General features: G+C 51.5%; 6 protein-coding genes across 6 annotated transcripts; 4 read left to right on the forward strand and 2 right to left on the reverse strand.

The window, feature by feature from the left end:
* Positions 1 to 547: 547 nt before the first annotated feature.
* PHYSODRAFT_560850 (hypothetical protein) lies at positions 548 to 2,906 on the forward strand (the record flags this gene model as incomplete). Its single annotated transcript, XM_009531858.1, has 4 exons — positions 548 to 2,029; positions 2,072 to 2,281; positions 2,527 to 2,733; positions 2,784 to 2,906. 4 exons carry the CDS (start codon positions 548 to 550, stop codon positions 2,904 to 2,906), a joined length of 2,022 nt encoding a protein of 673 aa, XP_009530153.1.
* Positions 2,907 to 4,202: 1,296 nt separating this feature from the next.
* PHYSODRAFT_508042 (hypothetical protein) lies at positions 4,203 to 4,934 on the forward strand (the record flags this gene model as incomplete). Its single annotated transcript, XM_009531859.1, has 1 exon — positions 4,203 to 4,934. One exon carries the CDS (start codon positions 4,203 to 4,205, stop codon positions 4,932 to 4,934), a length of 732 nt encoding a protein of 243 aa, XP_009530154.1.
* A 2,136-nt stretch (positions 4,935 to 7,070) lies between these two features.
* Positions 7,071 to 7,868, reverse strand: PHYSODRAFT_249766 (hypothetical protein; the record flags this gene model as incomplete). Its single annotated transcript, XM_009531860.1, is given in 4 exon segments — positions 7,071 to 7,209; positions 7,269 to 7,447; positions 7,467 to 7,595; positions 7,848 to 7,868. The coding sequence occupies 4 exon segments, from the start codon at positions 7,866 to 7,868 to the stop codon at positions 7,071 to 7,073; spliced, it is 468 nt and encodes a 155-aa protein (XP_009530155.1).
* Positions 7,869 to 10,453: 2,585 nt separating this feature from the next.
* On the forward strand, positions 10,454 to 10,783 carry PHYSODRAFT_334594 (hypothetical protein; the record flags this gene model as incomplete). The annotated part of the gene is made up of 1 exon (XM_009531861.1): positions 10,454 to 10,783. The coding sequence occupies one exon, from the start codon at positions 10,454 to 10,456 to the stop codon at positions 10,781 to 10,783; it is 330 nt and encodes a 109-aa protein (XP_009530156.1).
* Positions 10,784 to 19,938: 9,155 nt separating this feature from the next.
* PHYSODRAFT_505293 (hypothetical protein) lies at positions 19,939 to 20,514 on the reverse strand (the record flags this gene model as incomplete). Its single annotated transcript, XM_009531862.1, has 1 exon — positions 19,939 to 20,514. The coding sequence occupies one exon, from the start codon at positions 20,512 to 20,514 to the stop codon at positions 19,939 to 19,941; it is 576 nt and encodes a 191-aa protein (XP_009530157.1).
* Positions 20,515 to 21,044: 530 nt separating this feature from the next.
* PHYSODRAFT_510183 (hypothetical protein) lies at positions 21,045 to 22,505 on the forward strand (the record flags this gene model as incomplete). The annotated part of the gene is made up of 1 exon (XM_009531863.1): positions 21,045 to 22,505. The coding sequence occupies one exon, from the start codon at positions 21,045 to 21,047 to the stop codon at positions 22,503 to 22,505; it is 1,461 nt and encodes a 486-aa protein (XP_009530158.1).
* Positions 22,506 to 22,511: the final 6 nt, after the last annotated feature.

The following is a 22,511-nucleotide window of genomic DNA, read 5'->3' on the forward strand; positions in this document are numbered from 1 at the left end:
CGAGTCTATCTCGGAGCAGCGATACATGTAGCATTGTCGCTGCTGAGGACAAGTTGTGGTGCACTTCGGGCGTGTAGACGAAGCGTGAGGCCATTTCGACAGTAGAACGTGGTACGGCGGTTGTGCGTGGTGGCCATTAAATGGCTGGAACTGCGGGCTCTTGGCGCCAACGTTAGGAATGGGTCAACCACCGTTGGCGGTGCTGCTTGGGTCTATTCGCGCCCGTGCAATGTCTGCCGAGTCGGAGGATAAGTCCGGCGGGAACCATGTCGCAAGGATCCCCTGGCATACTGGAGTCCAGTTACTGGACCACTCGGGCTAAGTACGACGCGTCCGCCATCTGACACAGTCCACAGTCGCTGCTGATCCCTCGCCATCAAGGACAAGTCGATACTCCTCCTCCGCTGGAGCGAGCTCTGCGTGCAGAAGGCGTTGCCATTTATAGTGGCACAGCCTCGCATCTTGCTATTGTGCACCGTTGCCGACCTATTTGCAGCTGCCGCCCACCATTCCAGAATTGGCCACTCCCGTTCCGGACGCGTCCGACATGGCGACTGGCAAGCGCCCAGCAGCTCCGAGCGAGGCCCCGCAGGTGCAGCACAAGCAGCAAGAACACCAGCAACTTGACGGCCTCGTAAGCTTTGAAGAGACCGCAGCAGAGCCGCAGGACCCACTACTGCACAGGATGCAGCACCACCATCGTCACCAGCAGCAATTGCCCAATGGCGACCAAGCGGCAGATGAAGACGCGGACGCGAGCGCCGCCGTCCCGGGCGAGAAGCTGCTGATCCCCAAGGTTCGCACCTTTTCCCTGCTGGACGCGGCCTCCACCTCGCAGCTGGTCAAGTATCTCGAAGAGGAGGAGGCGCTGCACCCCCCGCTTGAGTCCACGGGCAGCGCAAGCTCATTGCACGCGTCGCTGCTGAGCTCCAGCGGCTCGGCAGTGCCCCGACCGCCGCACAGCAAGAACCTCGTGTTGGACCCAGAGTCCAATGGTGCCGTGCTGCAGGCGTCCGTCTCGTCCGGCGCCGAGGTCGTGGAGGTCGTGGCCGAGCAGAGTTGGCTCATCACCAAGCTCGCGGTGCAGTTGATCTGGGCGCTGCGCATGTCCAAGCGCTGGATCCTGTGCGCGCTGCGGCTGATCTCGTTCGTGGTGCTACTGCTGCTACCGATCGTCAAGGTCGCGATCTACTGGTTCGTCGACGAAAACGTGCACAAGAATATCATCTACGGACTCAACCGACGCAACCTGCTGGACGTGTACACAGTGCCGCAGACGTCAAAGGACTCGGCTGCGGCCTCAACGACGAGCAAGTCGCGCAGCTCCAGTGTGACCAGCGCCTCAAGCGCCAGCTTCACCGAAGCGAGGTACCCGGTGGTGGTGTTTGTGTCTGGCGGAGCGTGGATCATCGGCTACAAGGCGTGGGGCGCGCTCATGGGCCGGGTGTTGGCGTCGCTGGGCGTGGTCGTTGTCATGCCCGACTACCGCAACTTTCCGCAGGGCGTGGTGCCCGACATGGTGGAGGACGTGACGCGCGCGATGCAGTGGGTCTTTGACAACATTCACCTCTTCGGAGGTGACCGTGAGAATGTGCATCTCATCGGCCAATCTGCAGGGGCGCATCTAGCCATGTGCATGCTGCTGGAGCAGGTCGAGAAGAAGCGCAACGCGTCAGCGAGTTCTGCAGCTTCGCCCAGCAGCAACGGCAGCGTCGGCGGAATGGGCAACACGTCGGACTGCGAGAGCGTCGAGAGCTTGCCGCTGGCGCAGCCGATCACGTGGAACCTGCGGCAGATCCGCAGCTACATCGGCATCTCCGGGCCGTACAACATGGAGGCCAACATCGCAACTTTCCACCGCCACGGCTTCGACCGCGCGGTGGTGGAGCGCATCATGGCGCACCGGTTGGCGTACTACTCGCCGTCCTTGCGACTACTAGCGCTGAGTGAGCTGCCGTCGCGAACACGGCAAGCGCTGCTGGAAGACTTCCCGCCGTGCTTCCTGTTCCACGGCACGGCGGACAAGACGGTGAGCTATCGGTCCTCGGAGCAGTGCACGGCCGCACTGCAGGCTTGCGGCATTTCCGTCTCCACGCGCTTCTTCGAGGGCAAGACGCACACAGACCCGATCATCGAGGACCCAATCGTCGGCGACGACTTCTTGCTGGACGACGTGATGGCGGCGCTCAAGGCACAGGCGCCGATCGACCCGATCTCGGGCAAGCCTCGCTACGAGCTGGGCGCGCGACCGCAGGAGAAGCGCTTCTACCCGAAGATGCTCGTCCGAGCGGCGCGCAAGATCAATCCGTTCTAGACGTGGAGGGAGGCATGCAGTATAGCACAGAGCTAGGGAGACGTGGGGGTGGGTCGGATCCGGTCGCTGCCGCTGTTGGCACTTGGAAATGAAAGCAACTATATATTCCTTTATTGTTAAAGATGGAGGGAGGCTCGCCTCGTTAAGTAAGTAGCTGCCCACCCGGGGGCGGAAGCGGTTCGAGGTCTCACTTGCCCATGCGGTTCTTGAAGGTTACGACGGCGCCGATGAGCACGATAGCCAGCACGCCGGCGATGGCGGGGCCCACGAACGACATAGTGGTCGGGCCTTCGTGGTGCGTTGTTTCAGACTCTGCGGCCGAAGCCTCAGTGCTGACGGTGGCGTCGGCTTCCAAGGACCCGGAGCTGCTGGAGCTGGCAGAGTCGCTGCTGGAGGAGTGGTTCGAGGCGGCGAGCTGGGTGGTGGTCTCGGCATCGGCGTCGTCGTTCTGCTGCACCTGGCGACGCAGCAGGCGCGACTTGGGGGGCAGCGCGGCTTCGGCCGTTACGCTGGCGCTGCAGGCGACGGCCACGAGCAGCAGGAGCAGCGTCACGAGGCGGATCTGAGGGCCGGCCATGTCAGCTTCGGGTGAGATTCGGAAGTGGCGGAGAGGAATAAGAGCGAACCACCGAGAATCAAATGGGCCGGCCAGACGCGCGCTCTGATGCAGATGGCCGCGGCAAAGAGAGGCGGAATGCCGCGATTAAATTCAGATGGGGCGAGATGGGCTTTTGTATGGCCGCGTGTATGGCTCGGACCAGTCCTCCAAATCATCGCCCCTGTCGTGGCCTGCGATCAACATCACGACCGCATCGCCATTTGTCCTTGGCGGCTTACATTGGGAAGATCTCTTCGTATTTGCTGCGTGTCGTCAAGGACTGTCCACGTTGGACATTGGAGCGATGCTCGCCGAAGTCGGCGGCTCTGGCATGACCTTTTCGCTCGCTGGTCGTTTAGACATTTGAAACAGCCTCAAAGACGCAGCATCTTATCCTAGCCACTGCTTCAGGATCCTTCAAAGCCATGGCATGATTCGTGCAGGTTGGCACCACCTGTCGCAATCACTTTTTAACAGCGATTGTAGCCACGATGCTGGCAATTCACGATGAATTGGTCCATCCACATCAGTATCTAGGCCAGAGCACTCAGGCTTAGTGCAGCGCGTTGCTACCGGCGACGCACAGAGAAGGCCTTGCGGCAGTGCAGCCAGCGTGGTGAACGCGACAGCTTTCTCATTTGCTATTTGTGTGGAGCACAGTCTATTGTACTCGGGCTTCCGGGAAAACAACCGGGCTCCGATCAACCTATTCGGCATGTCGAGCGCAGTGACAAGCATCTCCCCGTACACTGGAAATCGCCGCATGGCAGTCGCGCCAGAATTGGCACAATAGGTGACTTTCATCAGCCACTTACCCTCGAACCAACAAGGAGCATGTGCGTGCCCGTCAAGCGTTGGTGAAGAACGGAGCGTGAAGGGACTCGAGTCGTCGACTGGAGTTTTGATTCAAGTCCACCCTTCGGCATATCCGTAGTCGTACGGAGTGGCTGTACATGTAAAATGTTTGCTACAGAGAGCAGCATTGCGCTAATCCGCCGGCGTATTGATTTGACTTGCTGATACCTGTGAACGTCGTGGTGTTGGTTTGAGAAATCGACTACTGATCGCGGTACTTTTAAAGTACTGCGTATCCTTGACACCTCCTCGGAGCCCCTTTGGGCCTGCAGCGGAGGATATCTGTCGCAATCAAGCCTTCATAGCGGCGATTACATCACTTTTCCGTTTGGGACCTCGATGCACACTGAAGGTTTCCGCAGAACAAGCTCACTTCTTCATTTGCATTGCTTCAAAACCCGACTCCACTTCGCCAATTCCTTGCATAATAATATCATGGCACCTGCTGGCGTTGATCCCGATACGGAGTCTGCAAGCATTATCGCCAAGACGTTCAATAACACCAAGCTCTTCGTTACTGGCCCAGCTCACGCCAAGGCTGGACTGGTCGCTATTCCCGACATCTTCGGCCCTCACAGCGGCCGCGTCAAGCAGGATACAATGGCGCTCGGCAATCTCGGCTACTCGGTCGTGCTGGTGGACGCTGCAGACGGAGACTACTTTGAGACTCTCGACGGCGCAGACGTGCCGGCTTGGCTGCTGAAGAACAGCTTTGAGAATCGCGGGTGCCCACGTCGCGCGTATCTGCAGAAGGAGATGGGCGTAGACTCGATCAGCAGCTACGGCTACTGCTGGGGCGCGTACATCCGAGCGAAGCAGTCTTCTCTGCCGGAGCCAGTGATCAAGGGTCACGTCTCCTTCCACCCGAGCTGGATGGCCGAGGAGCTTATCAATGGCGACGTGCAGAAGATGGCGGAGGCCATCTCGGTGGCCCAGCTGCTCTGCTCCGCTGGAAACGATCCCCCGGTAGTGCGTGAAGGTGGTGCAATGGAGGAGATTCTGAAGGCAAAGCCCGGTGTGGGCGAGCACTGCCGAGTCGTGAACTTCCCTGGAATGGTGCACGGCTGGGTGTGTCGCGGCGATCTTGAGGATCCCGCGACGAAGGAAGCAGTTGAAAAGGCTTGGCGCGTGGCCTCCGAGTTTATCAAGACGGTTAACCCTCTGTAGGCTTGCGTAGCGTCGCCATTGTTGCAGTAGATAGCGTGATAGACTACTTAGATACCCACCGTATTATACTGAGATAGCTAGTGTACCGTAAGGCACAGGATTAATTCACAGGTCGAAGACCTGTGCTTGGCCCCGGCAAAAAACTTGTAACTTTCCAAAACCGGGTACCAAACCGGGTCTCTCGTTCTTAATTGTAATGTTTAAGCTAATATTTGCCGGAATCGGGTACCCATCGATAAATGCTAAGATTTATGCACATTATTTACCAAAGGTTGATACTAATAGTTTATTATTGACCACAACCTACTTACGGACGCTCTAGTACAGTATGAGAGCGTCATGGCTTCGCTGAAGGCGTATCAATTTGCGCCATAATCGACCAAGCCTAGCTGAAGATGAACAACATGACTTGTCTAGCTGCAGGCTACATTCTTTTACATGTCAATTTGCTCAATACCCAATCACTCTTAGCCGAAGATGCCCAACCTCGTGTCTGTCGCCAAACCAATCAGCTCAACTCGACAGTGACACGAGCATCGTTCGTTTGAACAATACTTTTTTTCCCTGCGTTGAAGCACCCACTTCCAAGAAATTGGCCCATTAGCGTATTTCTCATTCCGCAATTTATCCCCCAAGCCCTCAAGTTAAAAGTTTGTTTGTTTGTTTTGTTTTTGAATTGAGGATCATTATGGTCACTTAGCTAACATCCTCAAGTTAAAAGGTCAAGATCAGCGCACCATGCGTCTCTACTTCGTCCCGCTACACCATTCACCCTAATTAGTCGTGCCATGACTATTTAACGTGTACGACCTGAAGAGTGGCTCACCCTGTTTTGAAATTCCGTTCTCGGGAAAACTATTCCTATCTACGATAGACTAAATATTCGTCTTGCCGAGATCTACTCGAATCCGGTCTCTTTTCTGGATTAAAGGTGAAAATGAAAATACTTTTCAGAACCGGTGGAATGATTATCAAAGGTACACGACTAATTAGGTCGCACGACTAATTAGGGTGAACGGGGTGCTGTAGCTCTCTCGTCTGATCGTTAGCACACAACATAGTTCGAAAATGAGCACGGTATACCTTACCTGCAAAATGAATGAAATAGCTCTCTCGTTGCTGGCGCCAACGCAGCCATTGGACCAGGGTACTATGTCACCGATGGCCTCATCAGATCAGGCAACCTCAATTGGTGACTTTCGGTTCCTGAGAACCCACCACGATAAAGAAGAGCGGGGCTTGCTGGTTACCAGCCTCACAAAGGTTTGTCTGAAACATCATTTCCGTATCGATACACTTCGATGTGCGCAACTATTTGTTCAATTACGCAGTCTCGGGCAGATGCTACGGCTGCGAAGCAGACGCAGTAGATGCCCACGTTAGAGTCAACTAAAGAGTTGGGCTGGTAGTGCTTTTAAGGATTAAAAACAAAACAACTTTGGGATTTACTCAATTATTATCCGTTATCATCGTCCATGAAACTATTCGTCGACCTCCCGGAGCAACGCTCCGGGTTGCCTATTTGGTGTCGCATGAAGCCGTGCGTGTAACGCATGCGTTTAAGTATCCATCATATATTGAAATATTATGAAAGTAAACTTAATAGGTAATCTGAATAATTACCTAGTCGGTCTCTATCAATGAAGAAGCATCAATCGCATCATCAAGTTTCATTCGAATCATTTCCCCTGAAGACGCAGCAACATCAGGGTGCACGAAGGTAAGAATAGTCGTCTGCTTGGGAGGGCGTTGCTGCAGCTTATAACTTGCTTGTATTTGGTTATTAAAACAGCGCGGAGGCAAGAAAGCAAATTGATATTATCGTAAGTGTGTTATTGTACTGAAAGGTCTGATTATCTGGTAGATGTGGATGCTCACCTCGAACGCCTCGTCATCTCATGCACCCCACTGCTCCACCGTCTCCCGGACTTCACTAACGTCAAGAACCTCAAGTCTCTCGTCGCGCTCGATCGCGGTGAGTGGTGCTACAACGGGTTCCTGGGCGAGTGCGACCTCCAGAACCCGCTCTGCCAGCCTCATCCAGTGTGGCCCCCCCCCCCCCCGCTGCAACGTGTCTACCTGCCGACCGAACCAGCGCCATCGCGTCTCCCGCCACCCTCGCGGCAGTCCACAAGTTCAGCTCGACGGTGTGCGGTCCTCACCGCGACTCTTGATTGCGGTCATGGTGGTCCCGGAGGACGCACGCCGGTCGACGATGCACTCCAGCAGGACGGAAGAGCGCGAGCTGAAGAGCACGCGCACCAGGTCCAGCTGCCTGGTATATTCTCGTTCACTGGGGCCCACAAACCGATCTTGAACTATGCTTTTCCTTACACCACTTCAGGCAGGTGTACAGGAGGAGCGGCATTCATCGCAGCCGCAGCGAAAGACTGGTTGTAGATGGACACCTCGCACTGGTGCAGGTACGAGTGGCGGATGGCAATGAGCCACATGACCACAAGCATGATCGTCTGGAAGATGTTCGCCGACACGATGTCGTCCTTCGTCGGCCCCTGCCCACCGTAACGGTACTGCACCCGCTCCGTCCGACTCGGAGATCTGCACGGTCGTGTAAATCTGCTCTGCTGCTGTTAGGATGGCAAGCCACACGACGCCGCGGCAGTAGAAGCAAATGGGGCGGATGTCCGTGTCGTGTGCTGCCTGGAACCCCACACAGCCCACAGAGCACACGACTTAGGCGCGCCGCACTTGCGGCGCACCTGTCGCCCGCGCTGTGCGTTTATCTGTTTGTTCTCTCAGCTCTTGAGCTGAGAGCACAGGGTGTTCGCAGAGTCGGTTCGCCAAATTTGTGAATGTTTTTTATGAAAGAAACACTGGGTTTCACTATGGTCGCGATCGGAGCGCTTCATTTAGCTTCACTATGCTTTTCGCAATTTCTAACGTAAAAAACACCTGTGTGCAAGCACACCACATCGCGCTCACTTGCCCCTGCTATTGTTGGCGACTCGCATGGGACAGCGGAAAAAAATCTGCGACAGAATTTAGACACGTAGACTCGTGTCAACATTTCCCAGGTTAGGTACTCGATACTTTTGCCTACTTGAACAGGCAACAACGGTACTCTCCCGCTCAAGTTCATGCGCTCCGCACTCAACATAGCGTCGCACCACCGAAATTAAACTTGAGCGGTAACGTGCGGTCGCGGAAACTTCCTTACTTAAGTTGCGTTGCCGACCCGTCAGCGGCCAATCAAAGTGGCGCGCAAATATGGATTCCGGGCTCACTTGAGCTAACTATGGTTTAGAAAGGTGAACCCATCCAAAAGGAAATAAAAGCCATGCGACTGCGCGGAAAGCCAGCAGGTTTCCCTACTTTTGTTACGGCGACCCCTCAGAGCTGTCACCGGGTGACAGTTTCAGGGAGTACAAAATATCGGCAGCTTGGTTTTTATATGCGCGAGTGGTGTTTTTTACTCGGCCAATCAAAACGTGGGCAGATGCTTCGCGCGTGCCCGGTATCAGGAGCGAAAGAAGCAGCTTGTTAGTAAGACACGATAGAATAGTAGTGATGGGGACGTAAACGACGTTAACTTTTACCTATCATATAGTATATGCTGTATGATAGGTTTTTGGCGAATTTTGCTGTTTTGCAATAGCTAGTGTAAACGTATGCTAGTCATAACTATGCATCTGGCGTTAAAATTACGAAACTCGTACTAGAACTACATCAAAACTACAGCTCAACTTTTGAACCTATGATATAGAGTACGCCGAATGATGGGTTTTAAGTTAACGTCGTTTACGTCCCCATCACTAAAAGAACAATATTCTAAGAATAGATGTGTCAAGCCAGTTTTCCCAAACTCGTTCGACTTTACTTTTGGCATGCCTTTCTAACCAACACTAGACTATTAGGCATAATGTAAAGTCTCCCGTATTAGTGTGACTTGTATATTAGCGTGGCTTTATTACTGGTGTGGGTGCGTAATTACCGTAGCCCGCACTAATAGTGTAGACTGAGCCAGATTTCGGGTGGCGCAAATACACTATTGACACTTTTTACTGTAACAGCTTAGTTTTAGTTAAGGGGGTGGCGTTCCCCAGCTAGCTTGCATGCAAGCCAACTAGCTGGCCGAGTTTAAGGCCCACCACACCACTCCCGGGGTTGCCTCGCACGGATTCACTGCGAACCCGCTGCGAGGCATGCCTTCGGTGATCTAAGGACGTTGCCTTTTGCCCCAAACGTGTTCACGGAGAAGGTTGAAAAATAGTGCGTTCACAAGACCTTGTTCGCTTTTAGCGAGCTGAGAGATATCGTGCGCGAAAAGCCTCGTAGAGACTCGAGCAGCGCTACTGTTCTCTAAGCGGATAGCTTAGAGCCAGCGTCATTTCTTGTCTGACCATCAGTTTTATACATTCGGTACTTTTTAATATGAACTTGAGTATTCAAAATCGGCTGGTACTACCGGTATAAAGCAGCAGAGGCGGTCGGATCGATGTATTTAACGAGTATTCAGTTTTGGAATAAAACGCCGCACGTGTGGGCCTTAGCGGACCGACTTCGGAGGCGGCGCGATGAACGATCGGCTGCGCTGCGCATTGCAGCCCATTGATCAACATTGTGTTCATCACGCCATGTTCGGTATTCGCTGGGCATGCTTGACGGCACGCTACATACGCTTGACCATCCCGAGCGCCACGGTGGGGCTCGTGGAGATCGCGTCGCTGTAGTACGTGACGCACACCACAGAGCTACGTGGTCAAGACAATGATAACAGTATCATGACATGCAAATGCAACTCCAATTATTCTTGCTAGCTCGTCGTGCAATAGCATCTCATCGTACCATAACCATGGTGGATGGGATAGGACGCCGCGTCTGTCGTCAGGCGATTAAACATTCCAAAAGCAACACGTCTTTGTTAACAACCGACTTGAGAGTAGCCAGGTCAATATCACCTGGGGCAGTCAGTGTTGTACTGCTCGCTAAGCACTGTACGTGATGCCGCCCTTCACGACGGGGTAAGCCCACCTGTAGATCGGCGTGGAAATACTCGTATCCAGCGACCATAAGCGCCATGGTGATAAACAGCTACGCAGAAGTGAAGGGCTGACGCTGTATTGGACAGGTGCTGTGTGGGCCGGGCCAGATTGAATTTCAACCACAGTACAGTGTAGAGTAGTGCGTAAGTAAGAATACAGCATAGACCTTCAAGGCCATGTTGGTTGCAGTGAAGCGAACCTACACCACCCGCTGCTGGTTTATACGAGGGCTGGACCATTAAGTTCTGTCGTAACGCAGATGGTCCAACCCTCACATAAAGCTGCAGATCAAGCCTTGTAGCAAGATGCAAGTTTGGTTTGCTGCAAACCGTCGAGCCGACGCGAAAGGACTATGGCAGGGACAGCGCTTGGGCATTATCAAGGCAAGTCCCAGAATTATTCAAGGCAAGTCCCAGAGACGCTTTACTTCAATATCTCTGTGCCTAGTGTGTGCATTCAGCAGAAACGAATTGTCAGCCAAGCACAAGCATTGGAGCTCAAGTGAAGTTGCGCCTCATGGCCGAAGAGGACCCGTTCGCTGAGATGGACGCGATGCTCGCAGAGCAAGTGCGCCTACGGGTACTCCCGCCGAAGCGAACGGTCCGCGGGGTGCGCGAGTTCTACCTGACGCACAAGTCGAAGGAGGACGACTACGTTGCTGTGGCTCTGTGTTTCGCTGGGATCGAGGACCAGCCCAAGCTGTATCGGTACGACCTGGTCGACGCGATTTTCGAGGGCAAAGAGGCTGGGCTGAAGGCGAGAATGGCCAAGATGGACCGCGCGATGCGCAACACTATCACGTTGCAGGTGACAATGTGGAAGCCTCGTAAGCGTCCCCTGGGCTGAGTGCGCTGCCCGCACCAGGTTGGCGAAGTCGCCGTCATTGGCAAGGTCCGCAAGCTGCAGATGTACCATTCCCTTCTGCAGGGGCAAGTGGAGGCGTAGGATTGGATGGCTGAGCAGGAGCGCGGCCTCTAAGCGGTCCGACAAGTTGGAGGCGGCGGCGATTGCGGCAGAGTGACGTACTTTCATGAAAATGCTGAACAAGATGCCGAGCGAACTACCCACAACCAGTGTTCAGCAGTTTGCGTTGGATGATAAGCATGAGCTTGGTGCATGCAGGGCCCACCAAAAGAAAGGTATTTAGCAGATCATCGTGGTAGGTAAGCCTAATTTAATATAACGAGTTGTCAGTGTCAAGCATGTATTGTCCGTTTTGGAAGTTTACTGGGAAGTAGTTGGGCACGTCGCTCTTGTGCCGTCCACCACCGTGATGATATAGTACTAGTATGGCTGCGGCAGGTTCCTCAGCGACATACTTCGACCGTGTAGCGAGTTGCTCAGCAGCCCCTCCAAGATTTGGCTTCGCCGTGGATCTTGCAGCAGTTGCGTTCGTTGAAGAGCTGCATCCACAATAAAGTAATAAGGGCATGTACTGCATGGGATCGGGATTGACGTCGGCAGCCAGGACCAGTTACCAGTCGGAGGGGAAGCTCAGCAGCTACTCGCCCACAAATATGAGCTTGAGCAACTCGGAGCTATAGTCGACGATAATCTTTGACAACAGTGGCTTGGGTTTTGGGTACGAGGGCAGTGTGGGGGTGGGCGTGTGGTCATCTTGACAGCGGGACCGAAGCCTGGGGTCATCTCGCCAGCACGCCCACGACCATCTCGTGCGTCGAGGCACTAACCTCGACTAATAGTGCAATTGTACTAACAGTGACGCACTATTAGTACAACTGCAGCCACTGGCCAAAATTTCATTTTCTCCTCCAATCAAATTTTTCAGTTTCATATTTTCCAGTAACCAAATCTTCAGATATTTTCTTCTGTAGTAGCAAAGAGCAGTTTTCTCGGAGACATCCAATGGAGGAAGAGACTAAGTGTGAAGATGGCGCTGGGTGCGGGCTGAGTGCCCAGGTGCGAGCGATTCGTAGTAACCCTATGTATGCAGTACTACTTGCGGAACAAAGACGAATAAGAACAGAACGAGAACAAGCTTCGGATAGCAATAAGCGCAGACACAATGACGAAGATAACCAGCCGAGTCGGAAACGTCGTAAAGTTGAGAGACAGCGGGAAGCAGAGTATCAACGCCTTCATCGGCTTCGAAACCAAGCATTAAGAGATGAGACTGCGTTTTATACCTCCGCGGAGCTCGATGCAATGGATAGCACTTTAAACATTAAGGTACCAACCGTGGTAGACCTAGCTAGACTTCAGCGTTCTGCAGTTAGGATGTTTGAGGCTTCAACCGGTGAAGGAGCAATTTGCTGCGTGTGCGAGCTTTTGCATCCTATGAATGATGTACAACTGACACCTTTGACGGATACCATTGCCGAGGTAAGATGTTCTCTGGTTAATTTAGGTGTCATGCGAAACTTCTCTTACCCTTGTGTTCGACAGAGCATGTCGCGGTTATTGCGGATACCCGACAACGCAGATATACCAGAGTTTATCTTGAAGCAATACGACGCGTCAGCACTCGATGCTCAGATAAAGGACCTTCTCCTTTTCCCACCAGGAAAGATACAATGTTGTTACAGCAGAAGCGCATGGAAAGAAGCCAAATCCACCCCGAAAAGAGGTTCAACAGGTTATTAACCTACGTAGAGGTCTTCGTACCAGTGAGACAGCATTTTATGGATCGAATTTGAGCAGAATGCGAGCACGAAACGATCTTTTCGGATATATTAAACGTTTTGGACCACTACAGCTATTTTTTACGGTATCACCCGATACCGCTGGGACTTATACAATTGCTGAACAATCTGGTGTACTACCGCATCACGTAATCGAAGAAGCCAACATGCGTCTTTTACCAAATCGTGCTGATCGGAAGCGCATTGTCAACAACCACCCGATGCAGTGCGCCTTATTTTTTGACAGAATAATGACTATTATAATTGATGTTTTTCTTGGGTGGGATCGAAAGACACATCAACCCAAGAAAGGAGGGGGAATTTTCGGTGTGGTTCGAGCATTTGGGGCTGCCGCAGGAACACAACAGGGTGGTGATCTCCATGCCCACTTCGCGGTACGGTTACACGGATTTCCTACCACGTCACAGCAAATGAAAGAAGCCATATCTTCGAACGCAGCATTCACACAGCGTCTAACCGATTATGTTGATTGCATTTCAACAACAACTATCTCAGTGATTGAATCACCAAATCGTTGCTTCAATGAGGACGCTGGAGAATTGAAACCAGTTGCGGTCGGTATCGATGGATACCGGAAGCCATTGCCAGGACAACATGCACCGATTACTTCTTGTTGTCAGATTTGTATGTCAAGTATAGAGACAAAGATGTGATTAATGCTGCGATTGATAGTGCTGCGCGTCGCAATGCAGTAAAGTTATCACCTGAAAACATTGATTTTATTAGATGCTCCCCACCGCGTAATAATGATAATAGCTCATTGTCGGCACTAGAATTAAGCCTCATCGTCCGCGATGTACAAGTTCACTAATGGAGCCACGCAAATTCTTGCTTTAAGCCTACGCGCAGAACACCGAAAGCATCTGTCTGCCGTTTCTTTAAGCCGCATGAACCTAGACTAGAAAACACTTGAACCGACGACGGGAACGATTTGCAGTTGAGCCGGCCGATTGGATCAGAGTACGTAAATGCATACAATCGAACGCTAATGCAAACGCTAAAATGTAACCACGACGTGCAGCTTGTGTTTGGAGCCAGCGCTAAAAACGCAGCAGCATACATTTGCAAGTATTGCATGAAAAAGCAAAATCCCATCGAAAACGAAGTTCGCTTTTCAGTTGGTGTATTCAACAAAGCTGTGGAAAAAGCAGATCGGTCAACCCATCACACTGCAGAACGGAGAGGGTACAAATTGCTCTCATCTATGCTATATGCGCTGACGAACGGCCAAGAAGTTGCAGCACCAATGGCCGCTTTATATATTCATCGCGGTAGTCCATTTTGGTTCTCACATGAGCATACGTATGTGAACCTCGAAAAGATGCTACAGAATACAAATTCACCGACAGTTGAAATCCCGACCCCCGAAGATATTAACTCGGATTCAAACGGGCCCGTATGGAATGGTAAACGCAAGCTAAGTATGTACTGGAAACGACAAAAAGAGTTAGATAACGTCAATTTTATCACTATTTGTGAATGGCACCACAGCGGAAAGAAACAAGACGCCGATGGGGCGCTACACTTTGAAAAAAATGCACATCGGCAACTTTTCATCATGTCAGGAAAGCAATTGCCAGATTTTAACGCTAACACATCTGATACTGACAGAAAGTTTTACTATTTGGTGCTTTTGACACTTTTTAAACCACATCGAGAAGGTAGAATTGTTGAAGGGTATCCAAACGCTGAACGCGCTTACATTGGGTTTAAATCCACGTGCTCAGCTCTTCAACAAACTCAAATGAGGGAATTCGAAGAGAAGTGGATAGATTATTACAGGTCTGAAGCTATAGAAAAAGAAGAGCAAGAATCACAAAAAGGCATTCTGCTTCGCACAAAATCTGAGCTCCATGGCAGCCCTACGATCGAGAAACAGAAATAGACAATGACAACTTTTCCGATGCGGCAAGTGGCGACGGCGATAATAGCGACAACGAGTTAGAAACATGCATGGATCAATTAATCAGCGAAACATTGTACACGTGCCCTATTGATGAAGTTCAGAATTTGCGCTCCACAATCAACAACACATGCGATAATTACTCACAACCAACAGAGGCTTTTGTACCCGCTTACACATCATTCGAAGACTACACCGAACACGTCGCTTCATACAACAGTGACAATAACACATCAACAGGAACTAGCGATTTCATTGCAGCTTTTCCTGAAGCCAAGACAAGATTAGAAAGACTCCAGGACTGCTTCGAAGCAGTTCCCTGGGGGCCTGATCAAGCCACAGCCACTTCGATAAGTTCTATACCTGCCTTCCTAGCATTGAAACGGTCTCAAAGGCCTTTAACTTCAACTTTTGGCAGCACGCGATATTTGAAATTGCAGCGAGGCATCTCCTATTTGCATACTTGTCAGATATCAAAGATGCTTTACAAGAACCATTATTTCCAGAAGATTTTGTCTTGCAGCCCTATGCTATCAAAGAACAGCTTATAGCGTACGTCGGAGGAGAAGCTGGTACTGGTAAATCACGAGTAATTCTCGCACTACTACTACTTGCCGAGAAGTGGGGTCGAGAAGGAAGCGTTGAAACCCTTGCCTTTACAGGAGTGGCGGCAATGAATATAAAAGGCAGAACAATACACTCCGCACGCAACCTCCAGCTAAACGGTACACAATCCAACTCTCCTCCCAGTTTGCAAATGAAAAATGCTTTTCAAAAGGTGGTATTAGTTATAATGGACGTAATATCTACGACAGATCAAGGGTTACTAGGTTCCGCTGACATGACATCACGAGCAATGTCCGAACAACCCCACAAAATAATGGGCGGAAAGCATGCCATGTACTTTGGTGACTGGTTACAGTTACCACCTGTACGTGGAACACCATGTACGTTCTAACCAGTTTCTTATTAGTATCTTCGTTTGCTAATTGGCAATTCATATCATTCCCATGGTCGCAGGCTTTAAACCTCCACCTCTAGCAACAAGCACCGCTAGGAATGTTGGGTTTGAAGTCTACAACTCCATCAACTTTGTCATCTTTCTCACCGAAAATATGCGTGCCAAAATCGACCCAATCTACGCAGAAATTTTGAGTGAACTTCGATGGGGTAGACTATCAGACGCTCACCGAAAATTATTAAACTCCAGAGTATTTACAGACGCGCGACGTTCAGTGAGTAAAGCTGGTCGTTCTCCGGATTCCTATTACAATCCTGTTCTTGTCGCCACTAATGCACTACGATGTGCAATTAATGACACAATGACAATCCAAGCATATACAAAGACTAACACTACGATATACGAAATCTCGGCAAAGCCGACACCTCGATCAAAGGCAATCTTCAACAAAATAGTTAACGCAAACGACGATGAAACTGACCGAATTCCAATGAAATTAATCTGCTTCATTGGTATGCCAGTAATGATTACAAGAAAACACCCCGCTCTAAAAGATGCAAACGCTATTGCTAATGGAACAACCGGAATCATAGTAGGTTTCGCGCTTCCACTACAAGAATCTGCATACCGTAATAAACTAGTTCATGGCACTATCGTAAAAGAGGTGCTTAACCCCCCCGACCTAATTATCATTCGCGTTCACGACTGCGAAAGCACATTGGTAGATGGATATCCTCCGGGAACTATCGGAATACCAGTTCTTAACGCACAGATTAAGCTGTCAAAATTCAAGAATCTAGCTCGTTCATCGATTTCAGTTCGTCAATTTGCAATAGTGTCAGCCTTCTCCTGCACAGCTGAAAAACTACAAGGGAAAACCTGCAAGGATGGCGTTACGGTAACGCCCTTAGAAAGACCAGGAATGCCACATCAAACTCTCTATGTTGCACTATCACGAACGACATCACTGCAAAATCTAACACTTACCGAAGATATCACACCAGAATACATGCAGCAGTTCCAACCTCCTCCTACGTATGTAGCCGAAATGCTACGATTCCAAGCTCTCATAGATGTGCCACCATATATTCCTTCTGAAGAGCTCTTAAAATTCAGTATCTGGCTGGAGAAAAACAACATACATACAGCAACTTGAAAAAATAGCCGAATATAAAAAATGGATCCACTCGATCCCGATCTGGAAAGCGTACCAGCGTTGAAGTCGGCGTCTTTGCTGTTGTAAGGGGCCGCTACTTATCTGCCATGGATGTCTGCCGCGCGCAGGCTCCAAGATTTGCCATAATGATCACCACCTGCCCCCAAGCTTCGGAACATACCCACCAAGCCTCCGAGTCCACTCCGACCCAAAATACATCCAAGAGGCCTTAGCGGTCAGTCACGGGGTCATTTTAGCCGCCAGCGCGTTCGGGGACGACGTCCACAACCTGCCAAGCAACCAGCGGACGGGTAGATTCAGTGCGAGCAGAACGTGGCGAGTCGAGATGTCCACGTTTATCATGGACGCGATGGAGACCCGGTGGTCCGCTGATGTTCGCTGGCGTGGCGCATTTCATGTTGGGGTTATTTTGCCCTAATTGCCAGCTCAAAAGGCACGGCCTCAAGCATGCTGTCAGCTTTCCGACCGAAACCACGATGACTCCTGAGCAAGCTGGAGAAAGTTACCGACTCTGTGGGAAACTCCAGCCAAACTCCTGCATACCAGCAGTCAGTGTATTAGCAGCAGCAATACAACAAGCAAGATAACTACACTAAATCTAAGTACATGTTGTCCTTTGCACTAGGGCAGGGATCAGAGCCTTCGTGCTCCCTGCCATCAATCTCGTTCTCCATAGTAAAGTGTACATACTCCTGCTGTCATTGTACGACAGAGCTGGATACACTTGATAGCCGCGCGTGGCAACCACACGCGGAAGAGCTTTGGCAAGATCTGTCGTTGTTGAGCCGCAGCACAGGTAAGACTGTATCTCACAAAGTCGTGCTCGATAAGTCGTATAGTTACAGGCCAAACTCGCGAAGAAGTCTCGTTGGATGGCATTATACTGGGTTGCAACAACTCACGCACCATGGAGTACTGTAGACCTTGACAGTTTTTCTTCCTGATCGTGGGGCGAGCAAAACAAAGATAGTAACAGAATAGCGATAACAATATCAGTTTCAAAGTCAGTAACTAATAGCGGTTGCAGTGTCAGTAACTAATAGCGGTTGCAGTGGCGGTGGCATTGACAGTAGGGCAGTTGCAGTGGTAGCTGGCAGTGATCGTGACGCAGGCGAACAATTTCAATAGCAATATACCGAATAAGAATTATTGTGCCTTTCACTTATTCTGCCGTGATAATTCTGGCATAACTCTAATCCGTTATCGACCTTAATTATGCCCCGAGTTAGCTAATTCCCATGTTAATTCCGGGTCGTCCCTCCGTGGCCGAATTAGGAACGGCGATGGTGAGGCCGACTCAAGGCGGGATAAGCTAATCCAGCCTTCGTTAGGCGGAAACAGAGCGATTGGCGGTTTCCTATCCGCCAATCCATGCCATTCTGCTCGTATCTCCGTCAATTAGCTCTCAAATGCTGATCGCGGATGTTAGGGGAAGCGCCCACAATCTTAGGCAGAATTAGCACTAAATAAGCATTGATCACCCTTTTATGACTCTAATTCCGCCTGAATTAACAGCTCACCCGCCAAAATACGTGAAAGACACAATACGTCATATTGATACTACTTACGCAGCAATACAAGTCACACACATTATTTGGAAAAGAGGAGAGTGATTTACAAGGGTCTAGAGGACGATAAGATCATCGATAATGTTTGGATCGCGTCGTTTTCACCACGGTGGGCGGCGATACTCAGATGGCATCTACTTATAAATTTAGTTTGAGCAAGCCATGAAATGCCCCGTGATATTATGCAGCAAGTCAAGCAGTAGGGAGTAGATTTTGGCAGTCTTTCTCAGGCATGAAAAAGAAAGCAGGAGCAATATCATTACAGTGCCATTATCAATGCTGAGATCGTAGTTGTAGCGTAAATAACAACGGTAGCGGTAGTGGCAGCAGATAATAAACAGTCGCAGTAGCGATAGCAGCAGATACGAACAAGCAATATCAATGACAATATTAGTGAAATAGTAGTTGTAGTAGCTGTAGTACAGCGTTACAGTGGCAAAAAACGCAAAACTGTTCGGTGCGTTTGCCTCCGCTTAGAGACCCGCACGCGAAGCGCGCCCCAGTTCTCTCAGCCTGAAGGGCTGAGAGTATACCGCTCACTTTTCGTTTCTAAACGTGCCCTGCTTCAACTTGGAGGTGTTTTAAACATATTTGTGAAATCTGGATCACTAAATATGGAAATGTTTTATACGGTTTCTTTCGTTGTCTTGGTATGTGTATACTCTGCCCGTACGGAAGACTTCCATGGGACGACCCTTCATATTTGTGAATTGGCAGATTCAGAAATTCCACCTCTCAATTGAATCTCGCTTTGAAGCCATTTACTTTTGAATATTTTTTCAGCAAAGTACGGTACTACCCCGGCTTAAGTTCATGGTTTGTCACGGCCATTGTGGATTGCACTATAGAAAAACACTTTTACGGGATACAGCGGTAGACCCTACCTCGCACGAGGACCACCTCACTTGTTAAAGTACACAGGTCACTTGTTTAAGTGGCCCTTTCGGCCAATGAGATTCAGCCCAAAATATGGAGCTGTACCTGTTGCAGCTGGGAAGAGAAGTGAGAGGCTTTCACTATGGCCCTTGAGCTTCAATTGGTACAGCCCGGCCATTTAAAAACGAGTTAGAAACGTGGTGTACCGTACACTTTACCCGGGCAGACAATAAATGTGGTGTACCGTACACTCGCCATTATGCCTTTCAAACGGCCTCAAGGGCGGACTACAGGCTGCCAAGAAATAGGCAAGCCTTTCGTTCACTGGGAAGCTGGTCTGATCGGCAACCCGACGCGGCGCCTGCCGGTGCCGTCGTTCAACATCATTAACGGTGGCTCGCGCGGTGGCAACAAGCTGGCGATGCCGGAGTTTCTGCTCGTGGCCACGAGGTTCACGGCCGGCTTGGAGGCGTACCACACGATGAATCTGTTGGTGGGCTAGGCCTAGTCCAGGATCCAGAGACAATATTCGTGTAGCAGTCGAGCTCGTGGGTGGGGTGAACCACGACATGCGTGAGCGACTCGTAGAGCAGCAATATGGAGTACAGAGGCGACCCGACCGTCACCTGCACGTTGTAGTGATGACTTGACGCCAGAGCTTCTATTGCACAACATCGTTGGCCTGCGTCAGAGATGCAACACGTACGGTGGCTAACATGCTTTTTGATTTAGGAGCTGTAGACGAGGCCTAACAAGTATGTCTGACGGACACAAGAACGATTACGTGGAAACATCTCCTTGTTATGTATTTACGCGTATGAAGAAAAGATCGCATCCAGATCCAGGAGGAAGTTTAAGAAGCCGCAGCGTGAGCAAGGCACTGGCAATTGAAGAGTTCTCGGTTGCGAGCGCTGTATCGGAAGGTGAGTTCCTGAAGAGGAGTTATCTCGGCCGCCGCAAATATCCCGAGGCGGGTCGTGTTCGTCCAGTTGAACTCGTACATCACGCAATTCGGTTCACAAGAGTGGTTAATAAACCGACTCTCATTGCCGCACGATAGCACGTCAACGTATACTTTCGTTCCTCCATTCCAGTCAGCCAGGGTGCGGAAGGCTGCTTGATACCGTCGGTTGACGCGTTCAATTGCGTCGCTCTCGTACAGTATTTCACCGACGTACTCGATAATGAAAGCCCCACGGGGGATCCTTTGGGTTGAAACAACGCCAAGCCCGACCCGAGATTTCACAAGGTCGAGTGAAAACCGTGGCTCAAACCGGTTACCACAGGCTGGACCGAGTAAGCAGTTGAAGTCGTCGCAGATGGTGGCCGTATTAGCGTTGACGCACGCGCTGGTCAAGTGAGTGCCGGTGTTGGAAACGCAGCACGGTTCGCAGTTGCAAGGTTCGTCGTTGTACACCGGTGTCGTCATAACTGGGTATGGTTGTGAAGCGGAAAAGAGGCTGCGGTCGATATGGACTACGTCGTCAGGCCAGGCCTGTGGGACGATAAAGTCGTAGTCGCCTCCAACGAGGGGCAGCAGGGTTTGCTCGGATCGCATGATGCAATTGCTACGGGGCTAACCTAGTGCAAGTTTGGGTATGCAGAAGGCTGAGAGACCTCGTGCGCGAAGAGCCTCGAGCAGCGCTACTGTTTATTTTTGCTATCTCAGCCCCCGCGAAGCCCTAGTCTGAAAAAAGGCAACTTTCATGTTGAAGTGAGTAAACACATGCTCTTCAGTCTACACGCTAGATGGTACACTGTACCGGTCCTCTCGCCCACCCAAAAACAACCACTTGGTCATTGGACGCGTCTCCGCAGCCTGCGCTCGCTGTGTGTCACTCGTTCTGCTGCGCTTCCTTCGGACCTTGCGCTCGCGTCTAGTAACTTAGTGGCCACTGTACCAACTCAGCTTCGTCCCACCGCCCGACTTGCCTGAATCGCTTCGCAATCGCCGCCAGAATGCCCGAGTACCTCGTGTTTTTCGTGCACCAGCACTTCGACTTCCGCTACCCGGAGCTGGAGGCGCTGCTGACCATGCAAAAGCTGCCCAGCGTCGCCGAGACGGTGCTGAAGGACCCGGAGACTGGAGAGCTGCCGAACCCCGAGAGCTCGCCGCTGGTGCGCCTCCAGCTGCCGTCCGTGGAGCACGCCAAGTTCCTCTCGGAGCGCGGCATCCTCGTCAAGGGCGTGTACGAGGTGTGGGGCCACACGGCCAATGGAGACGGCTACGACGAGCTCGTGGCGGCTGTGGACAATTTCCAGGGACCGCAGAAGCAGAATATTCTGCAGGACACTAAGCGCTCGTGGCGTATCAACGCGGCCGTGTTCGGCAAGAAGCTCAGCATGGACGAGCAGCGCAATAGGCGCGAACGTTTCCGTGATGTTCTGCCCTTTGCTGGCCCCGTGCAGATGAAGAACCCGGACGAGACGTTTTTGATTCTGGAGGAGCTCGGACTGGATCAGGATCTGCACCCGGGCATGAAGCCCAAGCAGATTTTCTTCCTGCGCGAACTTGCTGGCAGCGAGAAGAACCGCGGGCGTGGTGGAGCGAGAGACCTTGTGGACCAGCAGACGCTGAAGCGCAGAGCTTACATTGGTCCTACGTCGATGGAATCCGAGATGGCACTGCTAATGAGTAACATGGCGCTGGTGCAGCCCGGTGACCTCGTCATTGACCCGTTTGTGGGGACTGGCAGCGTCTTGATTCCGTGCGGAACCCACGGTGCCATGTGCTACGGCACGGATATCGATATCCGCGTGTTGCTGGGAACTGGTGTTGGTGTCGAGGGTGCTGGTGTCGTCCCCACAGATGAGAAGAGTGATGGCAAGGAGCGTGTCAATGTGGTCACCAATTTCAAGCAATACGGCCTGCCGCTTCCGGAGCTCGTGCGTGCGGACAACTCCATGTCGCCTCTCGTCAAGCAGTGCAACGGCTTCTTCGACGCGGTGGTCTGCGATCCGCCGTACGGAATTCGTGCCGGTGCTCGCAAGAGCGGACGCAAACGCCAGATCAAGAGCGATGTGAGCGCTGCAGTCAAGCAGCCAAATTACATTGCGCCCACGCAGCCATACGCGGCCGAAGACGTGATGAAGGACTTGCTGGAGTTCTCAGCTCAGACACTGCGCGAAGGAGGACGGTTGGTGTACTTGCTGCCTACCACGTACGAGTACACGGACGCCGACCTGCCCCGCCACCCAAGCTTGCAGGTGATCGCGAACTCGGAGCAGAAGCTGACCAAAAAGTACGCGCGACGCCTCATTACAATGGTCAAGCGTACGCCGACTGCTGACGAGATGGCTGCGGCTGAGAGTGCAGCGACGGCAGCCACGAGCAACCCTAGTGATGTGAGTTTCGCGAACCTGCGAGAGAAGATCCGGAAGCGCAAGTCTGACGCCGTCGACGAACTCGTGGAGCACTAAACTGAA

This window comes from Phytophthora sojae (assembly GCF_000149755.1).
Source record: "Phytophthora sojae unplaced genomic scaffold PHYSOscaffold_5, whole genome shotgun sequence".
Taxonomy (NCBI): domain Eukaryota; phylum Oomycota; class Peronosporomycetes; order Peronosporales; family Peronosporaceae; genus Phytophthora; species Phytophthora sojae.